The 23,586-nt window shown below is 31.0% G+C and overlaps 1 protein-coding gene and 2 long non-coding RNA genes across 13 annotated transcripts in view; 2 read left to right on the top strand and 1 right to left on the bottom strand.

Annotated features, from left to right (window-relative positions):
• LOC107994850 (uncharacterized) overlaps nt 1–23,586 on the bottom strand; it is a 90,380-nt gene that overhangs the window by 65,375 nt on the left and 1,419 nt on the right. The window contains exon 1 of one of the 2 annotated variants that reach the window (XM_017051953.3): nt 19,691–19,825. The exons of the other annotated variant lie outside the window; for it this stretch is intronic. Within the exon in view, the coding sequence (XP_016907442.2) occupies nt 19,691–19,783 (93 nt within the window). The 5' untranslated portion in view covers nt 19,784–19,825. Of the gene's footprint in view, nt 1–19,690; nt 19,826–23,586 lie in introns of those variants that run through there. 2 annotated transcript variants of the gene reach the window in all.
• Nucleotides 68–1,108, top strand: LOC133666772 (uncharacterized). Its single transcript, XR_009831405.1, has 2 exons — nt 68–864; nt 948–1,108. It is a non-coding gene; the product is annotated as an uncharacterized LOC133666772 (long non-coding RNA).
• Nucleotides 3,003–23,262, top strand: LOC107994853 (uncharacterized). 10 transcript variants are annotated; one of them, XR_009831377.1, is made up of 5 exons: nt 3,003–3,218; nt 3,425–3,559; nt 7,863–8,059; nt 8,138–20,485; nt 20,589–23,262. It is a non-coding gene; the product is annotated as an uncharacterized LOC107994853 (long non-coding RNA). The 10 variants fall into 10 exon arrangements; XR_009831378.1 differs by having other exon boundaries at nt 3,372–3,559; XR_009831380.1 differs by lacking the exons at nt 3,003–3,218; nt 3,425–3,559 and adding an exon at nt 4,900–5,608 and having other exon boundaries at nt 8,138–9,882; nt 10,437–20,485.

Raw genomic sequence — 23,586 nt, 5'->3', positions numbered from 1 at the left:
GTAAATGAAGTCCGACTATCTGAATTAGCATATAAATCAAGGAATCAAAAACATATCAATATTAAGTTACGAAATTAGCGAACGTGCGTCAACAATTTATTTTCTCATTATTTATACATATATATTCTTTCATGTATTTTCTCATCAGAAACAGTTTCAATCTGCAAAGATTAATCACATCAAAATTCTCATAGCCATCTCCTAACTTTATACAACAATTTTCCCAAACGGTCTGTCATTTGCATATCTACTATAACCTACCCCATTTCATCGTTCTAAAACGTGCGTCTATAAACCCAACCGCAAGCCTCGCAAGATCCTCCCATCGCTATAGACTTCTACTTTTCTCCATCCAGATTAAAATCATCGCGTGACGGTTTCCAAAAACTAAAGCTTATCACAGTAAACGTTTATATATAACTGTTGATTACACGTTAAATCAATAGTGTGTAACTTTATTAATAGTTTCAGGATAGAGTAAGTTTATTTCTTTTTATAAATAAAAAAAAAAAAACGCAGAAACACGGTTACATTCAACCGTGCGGTAGGGTGGTCCGCCATGATCACGCGGTGAACGCGCAAAGATATCTGGGAAGGATGCGCGCGCAGCTATTCGGATCCATCGAGCTTTACGAGCCCATTATACGTTGTTATATATTCGATACATACACCTGACTGATTTCATACGTACCCTCTTTTTTTCGTGCACTCGATTCAAGTGATTTTCAGATATTTTTTACACACGTGCATTTACGTTCGATGTATGTAACGACGTATGTAACGGATATATGTGACGAGAAATCGGTATATAGTATCATTCCAATGAAGTGTAAAAATACGTATAGAGTGAGCCATCTAATTGAGGTTATGATGGATTACGTAATATAGATGATGGTATTTAAAATGGTTTACTGATGATTTTAATGTATTCTTTTATCAAATTTTAGATTAATTGTGGATTAGAGAGTAATATATTATGGGATATAACAGTGGCTGGAATATAAAAGAGAAAAATCTCTTATGAGATGTTTTTTTGCATCACAATGATGAAATATAAATGAAAAGTAAAAGTTAATACCGCATAAAATAAAACTGTTGCTATAAAGAATCTCTGCAACCTTTATAAACCTTCTATAACCTTTTATATTATCAACCTCTAACTTTTTACAAAGTTGTAAGGAAAACTATGGAAAATACGCCAAGTTAAAAACGATCGAACTTGGTGAAATCCCTTTTAACAAGGCAACTAAATTACATTTAACACATCCTTAGAGCCTATGAATTAAAAACTATCATTCATTTTTATCATCGTCAACTTTTATAAACGTAAATATTCTCCACAATTGGAATAACGAAAGAATCCTCCCTTATCCGACGAAATAAGCCACATTGGCAACAAATTAGAAACTTTGATACACGTTCAAGCAAGAATATTCCTATTCAACGGAAAACCATGATCGCAATGTAATTACGTTTTCTATGGAAATACGTGTCTTCGGTCTCTTTTGACGCGTAATTTAATACAACTTCCCTAAATCTCCTTACCATGGAGTCATTCTATGCTTTATCCCCAATGCTAAATCAAGGTTGCCGGATACAATGAAATTCCATTTTCCCACTAGATACACCAACTTCGGGGAGGGGAATATTTTTCATTGGACCTATACAGTCACGGTATCTGCCATCCTTAACCCAAACTAATTTTCTTCCTTGGAAATATCTTGCCGATTCTATAAGGGCTTATTCCGAACACCCATAAAAGGAAAGAGTGGGGAGGAAGAGAAGAGGATAGAAATGGAAAGGGGACGTATTGGATGAAAATCGATTACAGAGCTTAAGGATAACTATGGTTTCCGCAAAGCCTCGAGAAATCGTGTTAACTGGCACGATATTAATTGGAGAAAAGGCTATGTCAATTAGCGAAACAATATCATTCTTTACTCTATAAATTGCATTTCTTTTCACTTTGTAACTGTATTACTTTGTTAGTTCCCTTTTAACTCTTGGTTGATAAAATGTCTTTTGAACGATGCTAAGATTCGATTGTACACGATAACGATAATATTACTGGATTTTTTTCCTTCACGCGATTTGTATAATTTCGTTAAAAATTGTATAAAATTATACATTTATTCTCCAATGATCAATTCGTGTTCCATTCAATCGTGTTCTCCTGTATTTGACAACTTTTCAAACTTAGTTTTCTGGAAGGTTTAAAAAAAATTTACAATCTATCTTTTGATCTATATTTTTTCAATAAAACAAATATTTATGGACAATAGTATACTATTGCGAAATTTTATAAAATGTTTCTTGTTTTTTTTCTTTTTTTTCTTTTGATCGAAAAAACTGCAGCAACTTTTTTTCATTGACCCCATTGTAACCGAGTTCTCTGCCAGTGCTCTTTATTAGTTCAAATTTTACTATCATCATTAATTTGTCGATGGTCTTTCTACGTTGTCACAATTGAAACGAAACGTTTCAAAATCTTTTGAAAAAGCAACGAGTATTGGTATCAAATTAAAAACCTTTCACATTTACCATTAATCACTTTCAAAAATATTATTAAGGAACCACGACTGCAAATATTTGAACAAATTAAAAATATTTACGCAACAACGAGAAAAGGAATTGGAACTTTCGCCCTTTAAACGTCGTTACACCTAGTTCCCTTTGAATATTCGATACCCTCTGCAGATCTTTCGATTGCACGATTCAATAGGAAAACCTGGCACAATGTATCCCCTACAGGAAATAAAAAGGAGGAAAAAAAATTTTACAAACTTTTTATTCGTATTATAGCACACGTTTCCTTCCTACGTAAAGCGTCTTCTCTCTCTCTCCCCTTGCTGACTTTAAAGCATTTCCTATCCACCACTCTCTCTCTCTCTCTGTCTCTTTAATTCTCACGCGCGTTACCTCTAGAAAGGAGGAGGTATCGAGCCATTCTCTCGTCTCTCCTTATCAGCATTCCCCACATTCCATCGATCCGCGTATAAAACGCGCTCGTCTCGAGAAAGGTGATGGTATAATTAGCGTTGGTGTCGTGGATTGCGGGGATTGCGGCGGACAGGTCCACGGATTCGTGGCGCGTTAGGTTTATTTCGATGACCGAGTCCTCGACGAGTTCTTGACGTTGATCCAAATCGAGTGTCGAGATATGTCGAAACGCGATGGTGTTGTTACATAATAGAAAAATGGGCAGGTGATGTCTCCTGGTAAGTAAGAAGTGCGCGTGAGAGTCGTGGAGCGCGTAGTAAAGCGAATGAAGATATTTTCGTTTGTTTTATTTACTCTATTTAAATTAACGATTCGTTTGCGAAACGAGTTTGGTTGGATGAAAAGGGAGAGTGAACTTTTTTATTTTTTAGACGATTTGTTTTTTAATTCGAAAAAGTTGAAAAAGTTGTTTCTAATTTTAAAGGAGATATAACCGAGTTTAATAAAGTTTTTAAACGAGACATGCATCAAATGGTTTACGATATTTGGATGTCCTTCGAGTCACCTTAAGAATTTTCATGAACGATAAATTCATTCGATGTTCGAGCTATTTTTGCACGTAAGTAACAAACTATCAGACTCGAAACGTTATAATTGAACAGTCGCGTGGCTATTTTGGAAACTTTGGCTAAGAGTGGTATACGAAGCACTAAATAAAGACACCGATGTATTTATTCAGTATCGATGCGTTAGAAGGAGAATTAATCTCATTGGAATAACTGATAATCGTATTGCATCTCGTTAAGAAGGAGATTCGAATAAAAATTTTTAAAAATTGTTAAGGAACTCGAATGCTGTGTGCTCGAATATATTTACAATTCTTGATTTACTTTGAAAATAAATTAAACGTTCATAGAACACGCACGTAATCAGCGGGGGCGAAATTACAACGTGGAAACAAGTAAATATCATAATGACAATCATACTTGAAATACTAGCTATATTGCTCTCGATACGTGTATAGTAACAAATAAGCATGTCGCATTTATTACGAGAGCGCGTGTCTAGCATTTTGTCAAATGAAACAAAATATCAATTACGCTTTCGCAAGTGCACTTTATGTGCACGCGTACTGCACTTTATTGCACGCGAATTTACCAACTTTGCTCTATCTCGTGATATAATCGTAATATCTTAATGTCTTTTTAATATCGACTTCGTATCCGTTTAATTCTCTAATAATGAAATTTATTAATTTATAATATTAAACGCTCGATAATCGAGTCGAAATTGGAAATTTTTTTTTTAATTTAGTTCAAATTTTTATCGCGTTACAATATTTCTTCTTTTTGTGGAAACAAGTATAGAGTTTCGTAAGACTGTAGATGTAAGTACAAATTATAAATTCAATTTATCAAACATCTCGTTTACTAAGCCAACGTGTTTAATCAGTTAAAAAACTTAGAAATTATTATTAGAAATTATAACTAATCTACGAGAGTGCTGTTAATAATACAAATAATACGATCATATCATGGGTTAAACGCCTCTATGCAAACATGAGTCAACGTGATTAATCATAAAATACGAGGAAACCATCCGTAACGTTATTATTATTAATGAAAACAACATATTTATAGAGTTGAATTTCTTTAAAACCTTTTTTCGATTACGAATTAATTATTGAAATTGGAAATGTAAAATTTAAATGAATTCAAAAGAAATATTTTGCCAAAAATTTAAATAATTCTAAAAAAAACTTATAAATTAATTCGATTAATATAATTATTTGAGAGTAATAATTAGTGAAATAAAATGATATATTGTTTAGATCCACTATCTCAAATATTTGATTATTCAAATAATGCGTAACGCACACCTATAATTTCAATAATTATTACATATTCAAACATTTGTACAATATTCAAATATTTAAACAATATCCAATTCTCAAATATTCTTGAATCTATTAATCACAACTTCACTATTACCACTTATCTTCTTCCAATGTCATGTTGTATAATTAATGTATGTAATTATTCTAATTATTCTTAGCAATTTCCGTTTTTCGAAAAAACTGATTATACATTTTTTTAATGATTATTTATTAATTCCTGGAAAAAAAATTATAAATCGCAATTTATAAAAAAGTCCATAAATTAATCTCTTTTGCAACATAGTTCTCCTCTTTAGTAACGACGCTCAATTTTATCAACAAGTTTGTAAAAACAGAAATATAAAAAAAAAAAATCGTTGAACTAGGACGACAAAAATAACAAAGCCGAATCACGAGGATTAAATTCCATTTTCATGACTGTGCGCCTAAGCTATTTATCAACAGAGGAAAAACGAGGGAATCGTGGGAGCAGATGGTGGCGCCACTATTAATAAAAATAATACATAACCTACGTGTCGCGAAACAACCTCGTGATCGTCGTGAACGCGAAAAACAGTGGGGTATTAACACCAGTTTATGTAAACGGGAAAGAGACAAGAGAGTTTCGAAAATAGTCGTTCGCGACCCACCACCGCGTACGCATTTAGACGGCCGCGCTAAACTTAGATTGTTTTCTGAACAAACGGGTTAAGAGGGGTCCCGGAGAAGTGTATGACACGATGGAAAATGCTTGGAAAGAAACACGTTTATACGGAGCGGCTCGATTAACCGGTATGTGAATTAAAACGCGAGCGCAAATGTTTACATTGGCCAATCAGATTTCTCCCGGCTGTTTCGAATTCTCTTTTTTTGAAAAAGAAGAAGAATTAGTTTTCTTCCTTTATAGAAAGTTTATTTATCGATAATTGGTAAGAGAAATTTTTAGTAGATTGCATTAAACGTTAAGATGGGAATTTGCGATCGAGAAAATTTGCGGGAAAAAGTTTATAGGTTATGGCACTGTTTTAATCATTTTAAATTAACACAGGGGAATGCTTTTAACCTATAATCCGAATCTTTCTACCTCCAAATTCCCGTATGTAATATATATCTAAATTAATATGTAACGATATTTTATAAAAATAGGTGCACTCGATCGACATTGAATCGTTATCACTCTCGATAAATTGCTACAGACATCAATCGCAATTTTTGAAATAATCGAATTTATCGATTTAAAAATTTACAAACATTACTTGTAATAGAAATTCAAATTCACACTTTCTATGCTAACTTTTGAATATAAATTCGATGGAACAGTTTGCGAAACTGATCGTTTCGGGCGCTAAAATTCTTAGTGGAGATGTTTCGCGCGTAAAAAAAAGAGAGAAGAAAGCATGTTCTCGCGGGTAATTTAGTTGATGGTGACTGCGCCCTCGATGAAAGAGAGCGAGAAAGAGAGAAGCACCCTTAGGAACGAATCGTGGCCTCCTCCGAGTCCCCGAGGTCGGTCCTGCCTGTTAGTAAATATTACTTAACATTATTACCTGTCAAGCTGACGTCATTGTCGACGTGGACTAACGAATGAGGACATTTCGCGCTCACACGTTGCGTGTCGCAGCTTTTCTACAAACTCGAGTTTGAATTGGATTTGAAATGGATTTGCAAATGTTTCACGAGGTTGAAATTCTTGTAGCACGATATTGTCAGATAACGGGGAATTTCTTTAATGATGTGGAATTCTTTTTAAAAATATAATTTTACAATTAGAATTAATATCCATCGTGATCAATAAAACTGTTAGTGTATGTAAAATATTAAAAAAGCATTTACATTTGTGATTGGATATAACCTACAAAAAAAGAATAGAAAATAATCACGTATATCCTTTACAACGTTATTAAGATGAACGTGTAGTTAATTGAAAATGAAATATCATCCATAATATCCACTATCCTCGAGACATCATAATTCTGCTCTTATCCGCATTAAATCGCGTTACGATTCGATTTCACGAGGACACGTCCGCGTATAGAGCGGAAAGTCGTTCATAAAGTTTATAGCACGAAGAAGGGACGTATATCTCGGCCATTTTCCTCCGTTCTCCACTTTTCCGCCAGATCTCGTTACGCTTCGCTTGGTTCAAGGGGAGAAACAACGAACATTTCCGTTGCACACATAATCCACCGATATGTTTCTATTAGTCACTTTATAATTGAAAAGATATACCTTGAAATAACACGTATTTCAGATTCAAACTTTCTCGATTCAAAGTCGAATACACACAAGGTGGTGACAAAATGAATCGAAAATATGGAATATAGAATTTTTTATATTAAAATCCGAATGATTATTATTTTCGAATCTTCAATTTCATTCCAATTATAATTTTTAACTTTTGCTCCATATCTTTCTACATTTTATTTTTATTACTACGTTTATTAATACAAGAATCAAGAATCACTTTCCTTTCATTTGTTATAAAGGGAAACACCCTTTATAACACTGCACAGATTGTACGGTCGTTCGATGAAAACTTGATAATTTCTGGAAACTACAACATGGAGGAAATTTATCTCGCCTTACGTAACAAAAGGAATTACGTTATTCCAAGACGTTTATATACTGCGTATATATTAACCCCGCAGTGGCTGACCTACACCAACTAAATCTATCAATTTTTTTTTCTTTATTTCTTTCCTCCTTTTTTCCTTTACTTCACAAATAATCATATCACACGCGTTATCGACTCCACCGTTAAATCGACTCGGTCAAAAAATGACTGCTAGCATCGATTCGCTGGAGGATTAAAACGGAATCGATGTACTTGATATAGCGACACGACGACAAACTCGTATCAGCACAAGTGGCACCCTTGCGTGATTCTCGCTCCACTTAACCATTTATGTGCCCCTTCCCTCCCCCGCAATTTCACGAATCTCGATACGGTTGAACCCCTATAGTTTTCTTACAGCGTGACAAGTGGCAAAGCCTAAAAACGCATTAAAATGGTATCGTCAAGTAAACTCGTTTCGAATATCCACAGGAGGAGGAACACGTGTCTTGGATGGAGAGCTCGTGAGAGGGCATGAGCATTGAAAGCGAACAAATGGAAGGTGTTTCTCGGAAGCTTGGATACTTAACGGAGAAAACCGTAGTGTTGCACTACTTGGTGACATTTTAGCTGGTATAAAACGAGATCGTAATGTTTCAAGAGAATTGAAAAAAAGGAAAGGAAAAAAAGTGTGGGAAACCTGTCTTACTAGTTATCTCTTCTGTTTTATATTGTTTTATATTGTTCTTATGTTCTTGTATTTTCAGAGTAAATCAGATATCATACCAGATATTATGGATATGGATAGATGAGACGACTTGATTTGACTCCATTATGGATAATTTTGAGAATAATGCCTTGAAATTGAAGAGTCTTGATGGAGGTAGATTCAAAGTGGAGGAAATTTTGTTTGAAATGATTTAGAAAAAAGAAAAGTTATTGGAATAATTTATGCATGAAATTGATATTGATAATTGCAAGATTAAAAAATTTCACTTAGAAATGATCTTGAGATCTCCTTTCAAAATTGAAGATCAATGGATCTTATAATAATCACAAAAAGGTCTCAAAATTAGAGGAATCATGAGATCAATGGATCTTATAAAAAATGATTCTAAGATTGAAGAATTCTCTAAGATAACCTGAAAAAATAAATCTATTTGGATCTAAAAATGGTTCCAAGTTGGAGGGATTCTTGTTAGATGATATGAATGCTATAAAGAATTGAACACAAAATTAACACATTCCTGTTCAGATGATCTTTAAATTTATGAATTGTTATTGATTCTAGAATCGAGAATCTCGACTGAAATGAATCTAACAATAAGGATTTCTATAAATTATTATATATTATTATCAGTATTATTAATTCATTGATAATGGACCATATGGACAGTTATGGAGGAAGATATATTTCTGAAAAATCCCTATTATGGCTCTTATCCATTAAACGCAAGTGAGGTATCTAATAACGAGGTCCTAAATGCAATTACTGTTGAAACAAACATATTGGATTTCTCTCCATTAAACCAAATTCAAGAATTGACGAGATTAAAAATGTGTCAATTAACAAAGCACTGAATTGAAAATTTCTTAATTATTGATTTTATAAGAATTCATTATTTTTTTTTTTGATACTTCTAACATTTCTATTATTTTTTCTAGATAAACAATTTTGATTAATTTCCTGAATCATGATACATATATATTTAAAATTGTTCTATCTTTTAGTTATTTTTCTGATTTTTAAGTCAAGTAGATACAAAATTTGATTTAACAACACGTTTCATAATTGTAAATTTATAGTTTTAACGAATATTAAACACTGTATTAGGAATATAATTATTGCATCAGAAATGTTCTTATTAGATATAACTATTCAGATATCACGTTGATCAACGTCTTACAATATAGTGACATAGTTAAACGCTGTGTAACGGTATTTATATGTATTAGATCTTGTACCGCCTGAGGATATTAGTATTGAGTTTCACAAAGTTAGTTAGTGCGTCGTTACCAAGTTTCTCGTGTTTGTGCATTTATATTAATATTATCTGATTATTATGCCTATTCCTTGCACGCTATATAAATTATACGTGTCACATATTATATCAATATTGTTTATCTCACTGAACTGAAGATATATAGGATGATGGAGAGAACTGAGGAAAGATGTGTGACAATAATGATAATTTTTTTTTTTTCTAAAAATTTAAACAGTTTTTTTAAACGGAATACACGTTAGAAAAACTTAATTGATCGAGCAGTTTCAAATGTGTTACTAATTACCACTATTTACATGATAATTAAGCTCGCGCTAATAGAAGAGAAATACGATAATCGATCGTTCCACACTGTCAACTGTGATATTATGAGGAAATAAAATATTTCTTGGAACGAAATGAAACAAGTATCAAGTGTTTATAACGTTTTGAAAAAATATTTTGTTCGTGTAAAAGGAAAGGAATCGAGACCTTTTAGAAACAGTTAAATTATAATTCTATTTTCAAAGGTAATGCAAATTCATTCTTAACAGTGCTCCGTGTAAAATAATATTTTTAAACAAATGATCCATTTTTCCATCTCGAAATTGATGATATTCCTTTATCTTTCGAGGAAGCAAATTTTCTTCGGTAACCTAAAGTAATTGTTAAATATTCAATTATTAAAAAGAATATATATCTCTTTGCATCAATTTTCTCTTCATCAATTTCAATATTTTAAGGACTCACCTTGCTCGTCACCTATTTAAGGTAATATATCCATGTGCTCATATTACGGATCACTTGCTACGGATGATCAGCTGATCAATTAAAATCTGTGGTTGACGACCAATGATCCGTGATACGAGCATAGATACCTTAAATAGACGACAACCGATAACATATCTGATGAACTCTGCAACTCCAGATGCACAGCATACGTTAAAACGTTGTTAATTCAAGGAGAAATTATAAATAATATGTTTTAATATGAACTGACTTTGCATCAAGTTTTTTTTTTAATTTAATTGTGATTATATTGTTCCAACATTACATTGGAATACCTAATTTGTTATTTTCACAGAATAATACTGGATGGTATATTGGTAGATATTTTTGGTTGCTTCAACAAATCCAGAAATTGTGTGCAACACAACAAAACAATACACAATGATATTTTATCTATTCGTTCAGAAAATAATGAGTATATTCTCATTTAAATGTATGCCAAGAACATCTGCAAATTCTAATAAACATTATTTTAACACATCATGACATCCCAATTACGTGTTTTCATGAATTTAATTTTCATCACTTGAAAACAATAATTGCAAAAAATATATACATTTAACATTTATTCATTTTTTCTCAAATTAATATTTCCAATTATTCAGCATAGAAATTTCAATGGAAAAGAAATAACGATGAAATAATCCAATGTTTTAAATATATATTAGAGTATCATCGAGACAAATATTTCCATAAATATTTCACAACAATGCTCTAACGGGTATCATTATCGATAAATCTACGACAACCAAACTGTGCAGAAAAACCAATGAATGATGGATTTCTTCGATAAATTTAAAGAAAAGCAATAGAAGACCAAATATTAAGGAGAGGTAGGAGGATAGAAGGAAGAAGAAAAAGAAGAAGTAAATATATATATATATATATATAAGAGAAAAGTAGCGATGCTGGTCTCGTTAAGACGCTTCAAGATGGTACTTCCTCCATTTCCTCCTCATGATTCGCTATCAAAGCCGCCATCTTGAAAGCACTTTAAATCAATTTATTAGCTCCGTTTTTAATCACCCTCCCCGTTTCGAACTGTCCACGATGAGGAGGAGAAGACACTAGGGAAGAGGTGAAAAAGGACGAACGAAAGAAATTACTGACGAGTCGATCGTGGAAATATTTTTCCTCCAATGGCGCTTCGCCTTCATCATCCCTTGCATCTTGATTAAACAATCCTACGGCATTCCACCATGCTTGTTCCTCTCGAAATTACCCTCTCAGATTATATTCCAACTATTCACGTTATTTCGACGACAACCAGCCTCGCCAATCAACCGATTCTTAAAGAGGAATGGAAATATGGGGAACCTGCTTTGGATAATGATTAATGTGCGAATTCCACTCCACATAAGTGGGATTATGTATAAGAAGATGAAGATTGTGATTGATTTGTCATTTTAAATTATTAAAGGGGGATTAAAGGATACAATCTTTTTTCAACTATTGAAATGAATTTTTGAAGGGGATGTGGAAATGTTCAGCTCTCCTTTGAATGATTAATGAGAATTCCTTTACATTCTATAAGTGAGATTTATCAGAGAGAAGATAAAGATTCTGATTGATTTGTTATTTTAAATTATTAAATGAGGATTAAAGGATACAATGTTTTTGAACTATTGAAATGAATTTTTGAAGGGAGATGTGTAAATGTTCAGCTCTCCTTTGAATGATTAATGAGAATTCCTTTACAATCTATAAGTGAACTTATCAGAGAAGATGAAGATTCTAATTGATTTGTCATTTTAAATTATTAAATGGGATATTATTAGAGGATATAAAATTATTAAAGGATACAATGTTTTTGAACTATTGAAATGAATTTTTGAAGGGAGATGTTCACCTTTGGATGATTAATGAAAATTCTTCCACTCAAACATAAGTAGGACTTATCAGAGAAGATGAAGATTCTGATTGATTTGTTATTTTAAATTATTAAATGGGATATTATTAAAGGATATAATATTTTTAAACTATTGAAATGAATTTTTGAAGGGGATGTGGAAATGTTCAACTCTCCTTTGAATGATTAATGAGAATTCTTTTACAATCTATAAGTGAACTTATCAGAGAAGATGAAAATTCTGATTGATTTGTCATTTTAAATTATAAAATGGGGATTAAAGGATACAATGTTTTTGAACTATTGAAATGAATTTTTGAAGAGGATGTGAAAATATTCAGCTCTCCTTTGAATGATTAATGATTAATGAGAATTCCTCTACATCCTATAAATGGGATTTATCAGAGAAGATAAAGATTCTGATTGATTTGTTATTTTAAATTATTATATTAAAATATTATGGGGATTAAAGGATACAATGTTTTTCAACTATTGAAATGAATTTTTGAAGAGGGATGTGGAAATGTTCAACTCTTTAGCTTTGGATAATTAATGCAAATTTCTCGACAGTTCATGAATCTATTGAAAGGATGGAGATTGTGATTGATTAAAATTATTTATCACTTTAAATTAGCATCTGGGAATCAATATTTTATGAACTATTGAAATGAATTCTTAAAGGTAGAATAAAATATTTATCCAAAAATTTGAATAATTAGTGCAAATTTTTGAAAACTTTATAAATAGAATTCATGTAAAGATATGATTGATTAAAATTTTTCATTTTGAATTAATAACTAGGAATGAAAAACTAGGAATTTTGAAATATTAAAATGAATTCTTAAAGAAGATGGAAACTTTGCTTTTATGGAATATTTTATTTTTAATAATTGAGAATAAAAATTACCATTATCTAGAATCATTATTTAGAACGCACAAAAATTTTTCTATTTAGGTACAATAAATAAAATTTTTTTTAAATTTTATTTCTATATTTATCTTTTTACTATATTTATCTTTTTTTATTCCAAATATTTTTTCTTATTATCGTAATATTTTCTAAGGATAGAATTTTCCCTTAAAATTTTCTACTGCATTTTCACTTTATTTATTTTCCCCTTATTCCATTGTATTTTCTAAGGATAGAACATTTCCTTTGTATTTCACTAAGGAATAAAATTCCAATAGAATATTATTATATCCTGATGTTTTTTCGAGAAGAAGAAATATGTTATCGTGAATATATATATTGATTAGACTCTTGATTCCATAGATTTGAAAAATAAAGTATTTATTCTACATTTTATTTACAATATATTCATACGAAAAAACTGTGGGAATATTTAAATAATAGAATCCTAGAATAAGAATACATAATAAACGTGTGAAGAAAAGATCAAATATAATGGGGATTCTTCTGAAATAATAATAATCTCATCTTTAAGAATCGAGATTCGTAAAGTACATGGAGGAAACTTTTTTTTTTGCATTATCCAATCATTTCAATATTTGGTTCTAACCGAAATAACAATGACTCCTCTTTTGAGAAAATGAAAAACTTTCTCCTCGAATCGACTTCATATTAACAACTTTATATGCACGAAACTTTGTTCACACCATCTTATTGTAAGAGTAACTCCTAAATATATATCACATATTTTTTAATATTAATTTTTATTTTCTAATTTTATACAATTGAGACAATTTGTTCAAGATGATTGAATAAATTTTATGAAAACTTCATCTCCAAGTTGAAGAGCTTTTATACATAAGAAACAGAAAAGTATCATTTTATAAAAAATAATTTACCAATAATTTACATAATAAAATCTTTTTCTCAATTATCATCTGAAGATTAGAAATCCTAATCATAAAATTTTTTGAAAATATATTTTCTCCAATCGCAGAAGAAAAAAATGGTAATCTCTTAAAATTATTTCTACAAAACATTTTGTGCAACTTTTTGTGCGACTGGCTAATCTAATTTGCATGGTCGATTAATATGCAATTCCTCTCTTTACCTCTCGAAAAGGGGTCTGAAAACGATGTTGCACCGTGACAAGCTAAGGCAATTGCGTTCCATCAATAAGTTTAGTCAACGATCGGAGAAACGCACCGAATCCCTTTGATCTTGCAATGACAAACGAACCTGTCCTGCCAACAAACATTCCCCAGATTTCATCCCGCGAACCTCCTGAGACCACGTGAACAATAAACAGACTGCGATCCATCCACATCAGAGGTTCGATCAATTAAAGCCTGGAAAATTAATTCACCGCGAATACGAAATTTGTATCAATCGTATCAATCGAGCAATTTCTTCGTTTCCAATCAAATCCATATCTTGGTTTATCGTTAATTCACAATTTTCTACATCGCACAAAATTATCACTTCAACTTTAGTTTTAAAAAATATTGTATTTTTTTTCTACAATATTTAAACAATCTTCTTTGTATTTACAATTTATATTCAAATAATTGTTTTGCAATTTTTAAATAATACATAAAGGAGAGTTTAAAAGAAATTGTTCAGTAAAAATTGTGAGTTTTATATTCTATGATAATTTTTTTAATTGCAAAAATATAGGAAATTGTCTCTTTGAACAAATTATTACACTTTTTGTGAATAACGTTTATGACGTTTAATTGGCAAATTAAAATTTTGTGAATTAGTTGATGGACTGTTAATCACTTGATTCTAATTGTCCACAGTTAAATTACAAGTTCGTTTCTTAACGCGGATTCGTGCATTAAGGGAAAAAGAGTTGCAGAGACGCGGCGCAAAGGTCAGGAAAGCAATTCGAGAGTTCCATTCACGATAAAATGAAACTGTATTCGACGTGCCTTTTTTAAAGAGATCTCAATTTCAGTAACGAACGTTACTTATTATTCCATTGTGGTAAGATTCCATTAGCCTTTTCCGAATCAAATTTTTTCGAGCAGAGTTTTGATTTAACCTCGTTAAATTATATTTTCCTTCTTACAAAAATAATATTTTCACGACCGAATGATTTCTTCGTCGAAATTTCCCTCTTTAAATATATATTCGATTAAAAATTTCTGTTAAATTTTTTTCTCTTCGATCCGACTTTTTCCTCTACAAAAAGAAGCTATTAATTAATATAAAAGGAACGATTTCTGGAAACAACGAAAGAGTCAATTTAAAGTTAACAGTAAAAAAAAAAAGAGTCAATAAGAAAAGAAACGAGAATCTCAGTCTTCCGTGTCTATGGCTCCCTTATTCAGACATGGTTTCGACCGAAAATTCTATTTAGATAAACCTGACAAGTATTACGTAGGCTTTACTCGCTCACTCTTTCGGATCAAACTTCCTCCTGCGAGCTGTGGAAATCGATAAAAGGGGGGGATGGAACAACGACACTGTTTCGTCTGCACGGCGGGCATCGTTCTTTTTCTTTTTTTCTAAATCTACGACAAAGAAAATGGAACAGCGGCGAGATAGAGATTTCTTTAACAGCCTGGCCGCGATAAAACGGGACAAAAGAGGGACGAGTTGTAACCGAGAGTGTTATATATATATATTTCTCTGTCTTGTTTTTCATCTGTTACCCGGAAACGCTCTTTCGAGATTGCGTATGCAATTTCGTGAGTAATTTAGCGTAGATTCTCTTGAGAGTGATGGTTTAATTATTATAGGAGAGAGAGAGAAGGAAAGAGAAAGTTTTTATTATTCATTTCGTTCTATTTTTATTTTATTTCTTGTTTCGAATAATAATAATAGGCGTCGCCGATTCGCTCGGTAATTGGCGGATCATTACTTAGCCGCGATCAACTAATGATTGGCCAGTAAATGGTCAATCAGTGGCCAAGGTAATGGTCAATCAGAGATCAATAGTTAACCAATTAATGGGCAGATTAATGGTAAGATTTAGTGAATAGAAATTAATATGTAAAACATCTCTAGTTCTAATAGAATTATTTGATTCTTAAATTAATTCGAGAATTGGATTAAAATTGGAAGAAATTAAACGATTGGATTATTAAAAAATATTAGATAATCGATGTCACGGAAACGATATTGGAAAATCATTACGAAATTTTTAAAGCATGTTTAAAATAATTGCACTACGTATTTGCGATATATTAATCTATGCATTGTATTCGTTGAACCGCATCACATTTTCATTTATACATCTCGGCTCTCGCAAAATTTGCCTAATGGAAAACCATTCGAATGTAAGAGCGATGTGGAAAAAAAAAAACCTGTGCAGCAAGGTTCCGCCAAATTCAAAACCAAAGCTTTTATATTAATTAAATGCATATATAATATCCAGGAATAATAATAAAAAAAAAAGGAATATAAAAATTCATTTTTTACATGCGTGATATGCATAGTGGATTAAACGTTTTTTTTAATATTTTTGAATTTTAACAATTTATAACGAAAAAGAAGGAGGGAGGGGAAAAAATAAAATTTTATAAATACGTCCATGAAAGTTTTATTTCTTTTTTCTTCTTCTTCTTCTTTTCTTTTCCTTTTCTTTTACGCAAACTAATAATGAACGTGTTTTTACATATCGCCTGTATATTTGCGCCCCAATTAGTTTAAAGGGGGGCAAGGTTACGAAATATTCTCGAAATGCCGAATAATTTACGATCAGATGATGAGAATGAAAATCTACGAGAACAAGTGGATTACAGAATTAGATCAGAAACGATACAGAAATTGTATCCATGCGTCACACGCGCTAATAAAAATGAAAATAAGAAAAAAATATCCCTGATTTTTTCAGGTCAATTCGAAAAAATAAATATTACGTTGAATCTTTGTCCGACAGGCGATCAAGTATATTTATTATGTTAATTTATAGCATTCCTGGATTTATTTCGTCTTTTAAATAACATTTCATTTGTCCCTCCCTCCCCCCTCTTAATTGTGTAATATGATTATAAATTCATAAAAGATTAAAAAAAAAATTAATACACGAGAAATTTATATTTTCAATAATTTTTTCCCTCCTTTCTCGCGATAATTATGCAAATTGATTGATTATAACTCTAAATTGTTTCGAGTTTAATTTTTTTTATCGCGCAATATCGAAAAATTAGTTTTATCCTCGTTTTAAGTGATATTATGAAGTTTTGTTTAAAATAAAAGCGAATAATGGATTCGATCAATTTTTATTGTATATCCAGTTAAAAAAAAAAATATGTTTGAAAAATTCATGGAAAAACTACTCTCTGATTATTTATCTTTAATGTACAACAATACTGAATATTGTTGAAAAATTGAGTATCGTTAAATATCATTCGACATTCCACTTTTTTTATTACAAAAATATGCTATTAAAAAAAATAATTGATTTGCACAAACTGTTAATTAAATTCTTCTGACAAATGTCCCGGTTAATGGAACAACCTGCATAAGTTGTATAAATAGAAAAATACAAGGAAGTATTTATCGATCGATATAATGAAAAATAAAGGGGGCAGAAGAACGTGTGAACGAACTACAAAGGAACTACACGATTATCATATACTTCATCCGTTTAAACAAAGAATCTTCCAGTCTATCTAATTTTTATTTAAAAAAAAAAAATTCTAATATTTCAATTCTATGATTCTAATAGAATTTTTAATATTTAATTCCATCAAATATTTTATAAACAAAAAAAAAACTCTAATTTTCCCATTTAATTTCATTAAAATTGAAATTAATAAAAAAAGATGAACGTTCGAAACTAAAAATGCACGATAGGAGAAGAGAAAAATTATTAAAAATTATTAAAAATAAATTATCATTATAAGTTTAATTAGTTTGTCATATTTTTGCAATTACGATTTTCGTATGATAATTATTTCATTTTAAAATCGATTAAGTTTAGAGAGAAAAAAAATGTTATATTCACTTAAATAATTTTTAATCGATTACACCTACAGTGACAAAATGTCAACCGTGAACAACAATCACCGTGAAATAATTCGTTTATAGCAACCCTTCGATATGACCCATCGTTCAAAGAACGAACGCGTATTTTGCTCGACAGTGCGTAATCAACTTTTTTGTAAACTCTTAAAAACGCATTTACGCTTACGATATATCCTGGATGCATTTTTGCGCAAATTATTCTACGTTTCAAATTTTTTTTTCCATTTTTGTGACACGTGATCTTTTTCTAACGAAGAAATTAAAATATTTTCTTCAGTGAATTATTAAAATTATTTAATCATTTAGCATGATTGTGTTTTAATTTGTAATAAAATTAATTACAATTATTTTTCGGACGATGATATTTCTATAATTCTAATTTCTGTCCAAATTTCTAAAATTGAATAAATAAATTTAATTTCAATAACGATATGAAATATTCGAGAAATGAAAATATATATATATAAAAAGAAAATTCAATACATTAATCAGAAATACAAAATTAGACGTTTTAATTACCTTGCTTATTGCCATTGTAGTGTTTAATTGTTCAAACAAACTTATCATTTTAATAATTGAAATGCTTGAAATGTTTAAATATGAATTCCATGAAAATGAAGAAAGCTATTCCATAGGTAAATATTCGTCCATATTTTCGATCAGAGCAAAAGAAGAAATGTAACTCATTTGCAAGTGGAATTAATTCCATTTTATAATAACCTACAATGACCGTGCTCATTTCATTTTAATATTCATGGATAGACTTATCTGATTACCGGGTCATTTGATAAAACTTTAAATCCTATTATTTCCTATCATCTACCATTGTCATGGTTTCATCTACTTGAATGATAATAAAAGACAAATCATTCTTTAAAATGCAGGAATATAATTCAATAAAATATATTTTATTCTCGATTTATATCGAAAATTATAAATTTTTGTACGAAAAAACAAATACATTATACATTATTAATGTTAATAAAAAAGAATTAACGAACGAATAATGATAAATAACTTTTCCATTTGAATCAAGTTCATTCACTATGTTTATTTTCCATTGAAATACATTGTTGAATTGTATTATTATACATGTAAATATTCTTCATTTAAGTCAATTTTCATATCATATTTATTACATTTTTCCCTATATAATTATCGTAATTTTGTAGTTAAATTAATTTCGAAAAGAAGATGAGAATCATTTGCACATGTATTCAGGTCAATCATAAAATAACTCACTGTACGTTTTACTCACGAATTACGTCAAATTTAAAAATATATAATTTATTATACGAGATACACGCAGTTTAAATTTTCCTGTTCCGTAAAATACATCAAACCGGTAGTCAAGCGTTAAAAAATCAACGAAATCGAAAAAAACAAAAAAATCATCGTTAAAACTTTCGAAAAAAAAAATATACAGCCTCGATGTATCGCACGACAATATATCGCCTACGTATCAAATATCAGCCGGAAAGAGGAATCGAGTGGATTTATCCGGCAAATGCATTCTGCATACATTGAAACTATGTAATCGAGGCAATCGAAGACGTTCATCGAACCCGGAGGCATTGTCGCGCACGCGAATCGAAATACATATGTACTATTCGTATCCACAAATGAGTATATCTACGTGTGTATGTGTGAAGTGTGCATCAACACAACGCTGCCAAAACACAACTTTCCCCTAGTTTCAAATCGCACTAGAATAGAAAAAGAGATTTCGAGTGGCGGCGGCCGCGCGTCTTTTTGGTCGAGGAACGTGACACGTTCGTGCGTGCTCGTGCGTATTCGTACTGCGACTCACCGGGTAGTAGGGAGAGGACTCGTCGTGTAGGACCACCCAGCGACGAGCGTCGCGTCGGCCCCCAAAAGACAAGCACGTGGAGTACGGTATCATGGTGACGGCGGCGACAAGAAGGGGGCGTACGATCCGCTCGAACCTTGTCACCGAGGACGTCGCTACTAATTGTCGTCCGCGTCGTGGCCGCCGTCGTCTACGCGTTTTTTATCAAATTTCTGGCGTACACGTTTGACGTTTTAGCGGCGTTTGATAACGCGTCTCGCGCCGCACCACGAACAACCGAACGGGTTAGCGAAACCCACGATGGAAAACAACAAGAGGCGACCGGCTAGCCAAGGACCACGAGACTCGAGTGTAGCTAGGGAATCACGACAGCTGATTGGTCGATGAGAGTACCACCGCCGTCTGCCGACCATTGCGCGCAACCGCGTCCGAGAGATCAATGAGACTCGAAGCGAAGAAGACACTCGCCTAGAAGTAGCCGAACGTTCACGAGAGTGTGCGAGGTTCACCGAAGATTGCACTGCTTGAGAATCGGGTCGCGCTGCCGCATATAGTCGATACGGAGTGACGTTTAGGTTTGACAATTTTCTTTCTTGATGATTTTCTTCTTATTTTGTAACGTATAATGTACGTAACGTATGCAAGAGAAACTCTTAATAATTCATTAATGAAGATAACGTAACGAATTGGTATAATCGTTGATTATGTCATTTTCCGCTTAATGATAGGAGATATTTGATTCGAATTGGTTGATGAACGTTTAACGAGTACAGTTAATCGACCGATAAATGACAAGTAAACAGTTTATTTTTACAATCGTGAAAGCATTCGCGATTCTCTATAATTTTAAGCTTTAAATAGATGAAAGGAATAATGGTGAATGCGATGCTTATTTCAGGAAACGGACAAAAGCAAACCTACGTATTCACAAGCCAGTTTGGGATACACTATATTATTGTTTCCTTCTTAGAACTAAATCGAGTTTACTATAATGATTGCATTTATGAAGCTGACTTTAGTAAACGTCACGCAGAAATGTACGTGCAGGTGCCAAGGAGCTGGTTTAAATTTAGCAATATCGCGTGCAACCAATACATTTTCACAGGATTAATTGATTTAACCTGAGGAAAGAATCATCCATGCGTTATCAGTAAAATATCAAACGCACGTTTATAAATATTAAACATGTCATTTGAATTCTTTGCAGATGATATGTTAATTTTTATATAGAAAAATATATTCGTAAGTGAATTTCAATCTTAATTTCTTTTTTTAAATTAATTATTTTTATCGTTATTCAATTTCTTTTATATGCTTTGCTTTTCAATCTACCAAAAAATCTAGTCATTCAATCATCGCTATCAGATAAGATTTCAAAGGATGAAGAATCCTCTTTGTGCAAATGAAATCGAAGATTTGTACCGTGCTTTATCTTTATCCGCACTATTGTTTCAATACAACTAACAATATGGATAGCACAATGCTTTACTAAATCTCGAAACGATAATAGTAATTGTTTGCCAATTATTAATTACAATACAAATTTAATAACGCAAGAAATTTTTAATAATAAAAAATTTGAATTGACATACCCTTATACTTTAATAATATTATTTGAAACAAAAGATTTATTTCCTGACTGTCGTGAATCATCAATGATTCATAAAATACTTTTAATCCGCTTCTTTTAATAAAATCGCAATCTTTTTTTATTGATAAATTGTAACTGAAATTTCAGCAATGAAAAATTAATACGATATAAAAAAAGTTAAAGGATTCGTGATTCTCAGGATCTCCCAAGGACAATTACGCATTGAATGACACAGTCCGCGTTACGTCATTGATAAGATGTCGCACATGTTTCGTGACACGAATACGTATGACGAAACATCGTGGGAGCAAAAGCGTCAAACGATAAGAAGAAAAAAAGTAGCTGGAAAGGAGATCGTAAAATATAAAAAATATAAAGAAAATTCTTTCTCTCCTTTCGGAATAAAAAATGGAATAAAAAAATGAAACAGAATATCGGAAAGTATCGAAGCGAAATACATCGATGAAAAAAAAGAAAGAAAGAAAAAAAAAGATAATACGAAAAAGAAAATATACAAATTTTTATTATAATATGTAATTTTAAACATTCGCATGAAAAAATTAAAATAAATTAAAGAGAATGCATAAACAAAAGGTGAAGGAAAAAAAAGATGAAAATAGATAAAAAAAATGAATGATAAAGGGACAATTAAAAAGCAAAAGAAAAAGATAACGAAAAAAAACGAAAAGAATACAAGTGAAGAAAAAAAGAAGATTAAAAAAAGAAGAGAGATAAAGGAAGAAAAGCAACTAAAACGGAGAGAAAAAATTAACAACAGGATAAAAGAGAAACAAAATACCGCACAAATATAAAATAAAAAGAAAAAAAGCATTAAAAAAACTAAGATTAATGAAGAAGATAATTGCTAGGAAAAAGAGAGAAAGAAAGAGAGAGAAAAATTGGAAAGAGATAGGAAAGAGAAAAAGAGAAGAAAGTGAATGAAAAGGATAGATAGAGAGAAGGAAGGAATGAATTTCATCATTTAATTTTAGAACGATCGCGTGTAGCCGATGGCTGCCGCAGGGGCATGTCATGGCCCAGGGAGTCGGTTGCAATATCGATCCTAACTTCACGCACCTGAAGCGCACCTTCTCCCGTGTGAAAGGAGAACTTGTCGCTGTTCCTGTTATTCCATCTTTTCTCCCTTCGATTATTCTTATTCTCATATTTCATTATTTTCTTTTTTTTAATGATCACCAACAACTCTACCATCAATTATTGAAACATGTGGAAAAATGTGCAATCATTTTATAGATATATTATTTTGTATTATCTGATTCGAAGATCTTTTATTATTTGACTGTATAGTTTCGAGTATCGTTGCTTTTCGCTCCTATTTGCAATGACCATTAAGTTCGAGAGCCACTCCTATTCGCAGCATCCCTATTGGGAAATTTTGTATGGTATAGTGTCCCGAGAGGTATGCATACTACTCGCGATGATCGAAAATTTTTATTGAACGTAAAAGGAGCTTTTAAATAATAAAAAAAAAAACACTTTTTTAGCTTTATTGATATTATTCAGTATTGGATTCATTTGTAACGATATAGTTGTTTTATATAGTTGACTAATTAAATTATTACTAGATTTTTAGAATACCACGTAATTCAAGAAAAATGGATTTGTTCATTTCTAAAAAATTTTTTATAAAAAATTTAGTGCACTATTAAGAATTAAATTTTTGGCAATATGTATGTCTAAGTATGTCTAAATGTTAGATCGGTCAATGGTAATTGAATAATTCATCAATTTAAATTCTCAATCCAAAAAATAAAATTCAATATAATTTATTCATCTGTAAGCAAGATTTACCAGACAGATCATCTGACATCAAGGATTTTCCTTGCTTCGATCAATCTCTCAATAAATTTATGAATTGACTTTTACGAATAGAATTCTAATTTGGGAATGTATTATAAAGAAAGAGAATTTGTTCAAAAAAGAAGACGAAAAGTAATAAAAAAACTATTTCTACTGATAATTTTATCAGTTTTATTTCAAATCTTACTTCCTGATTCCTTAATCTTAATATGATATATAAAAATCAATTTTGTATCCTAAAATACACACGACTAAAAATATTGAATGTTTAAAATATTTTTAAATTAAATTCTCGAATTATTATTTTTAATAATTTTTTTTTCATGTCGAATTGAATGAATAATAATTTTAAAAATAATAGTTTTATAAAAAAGCGATAAAATTATTATAAAAAAGAAATTATTTTTATCCTTTATATAATATACTTAATATCTATTTATCGAATTTAATCAAAGATAAGTATTGAAATTATATTAAAAGTAAT

Source organism: Apis cerana, linkage group LG1 (genome assembly GCF_029169275.1).
Source record: "Apis cerana isolate GH-2021 linkage group LG1, AcerK_1.0, whole genome shotgun sequence".
NCBI lineage: Eukaryota > Metazoa > Arthropoda > Insecta > Hymenoptera > Apidae > Apis > Apis cerana.
This window is presented reverse-complemented; position numbering and strand designations above follow the sequence as displayed.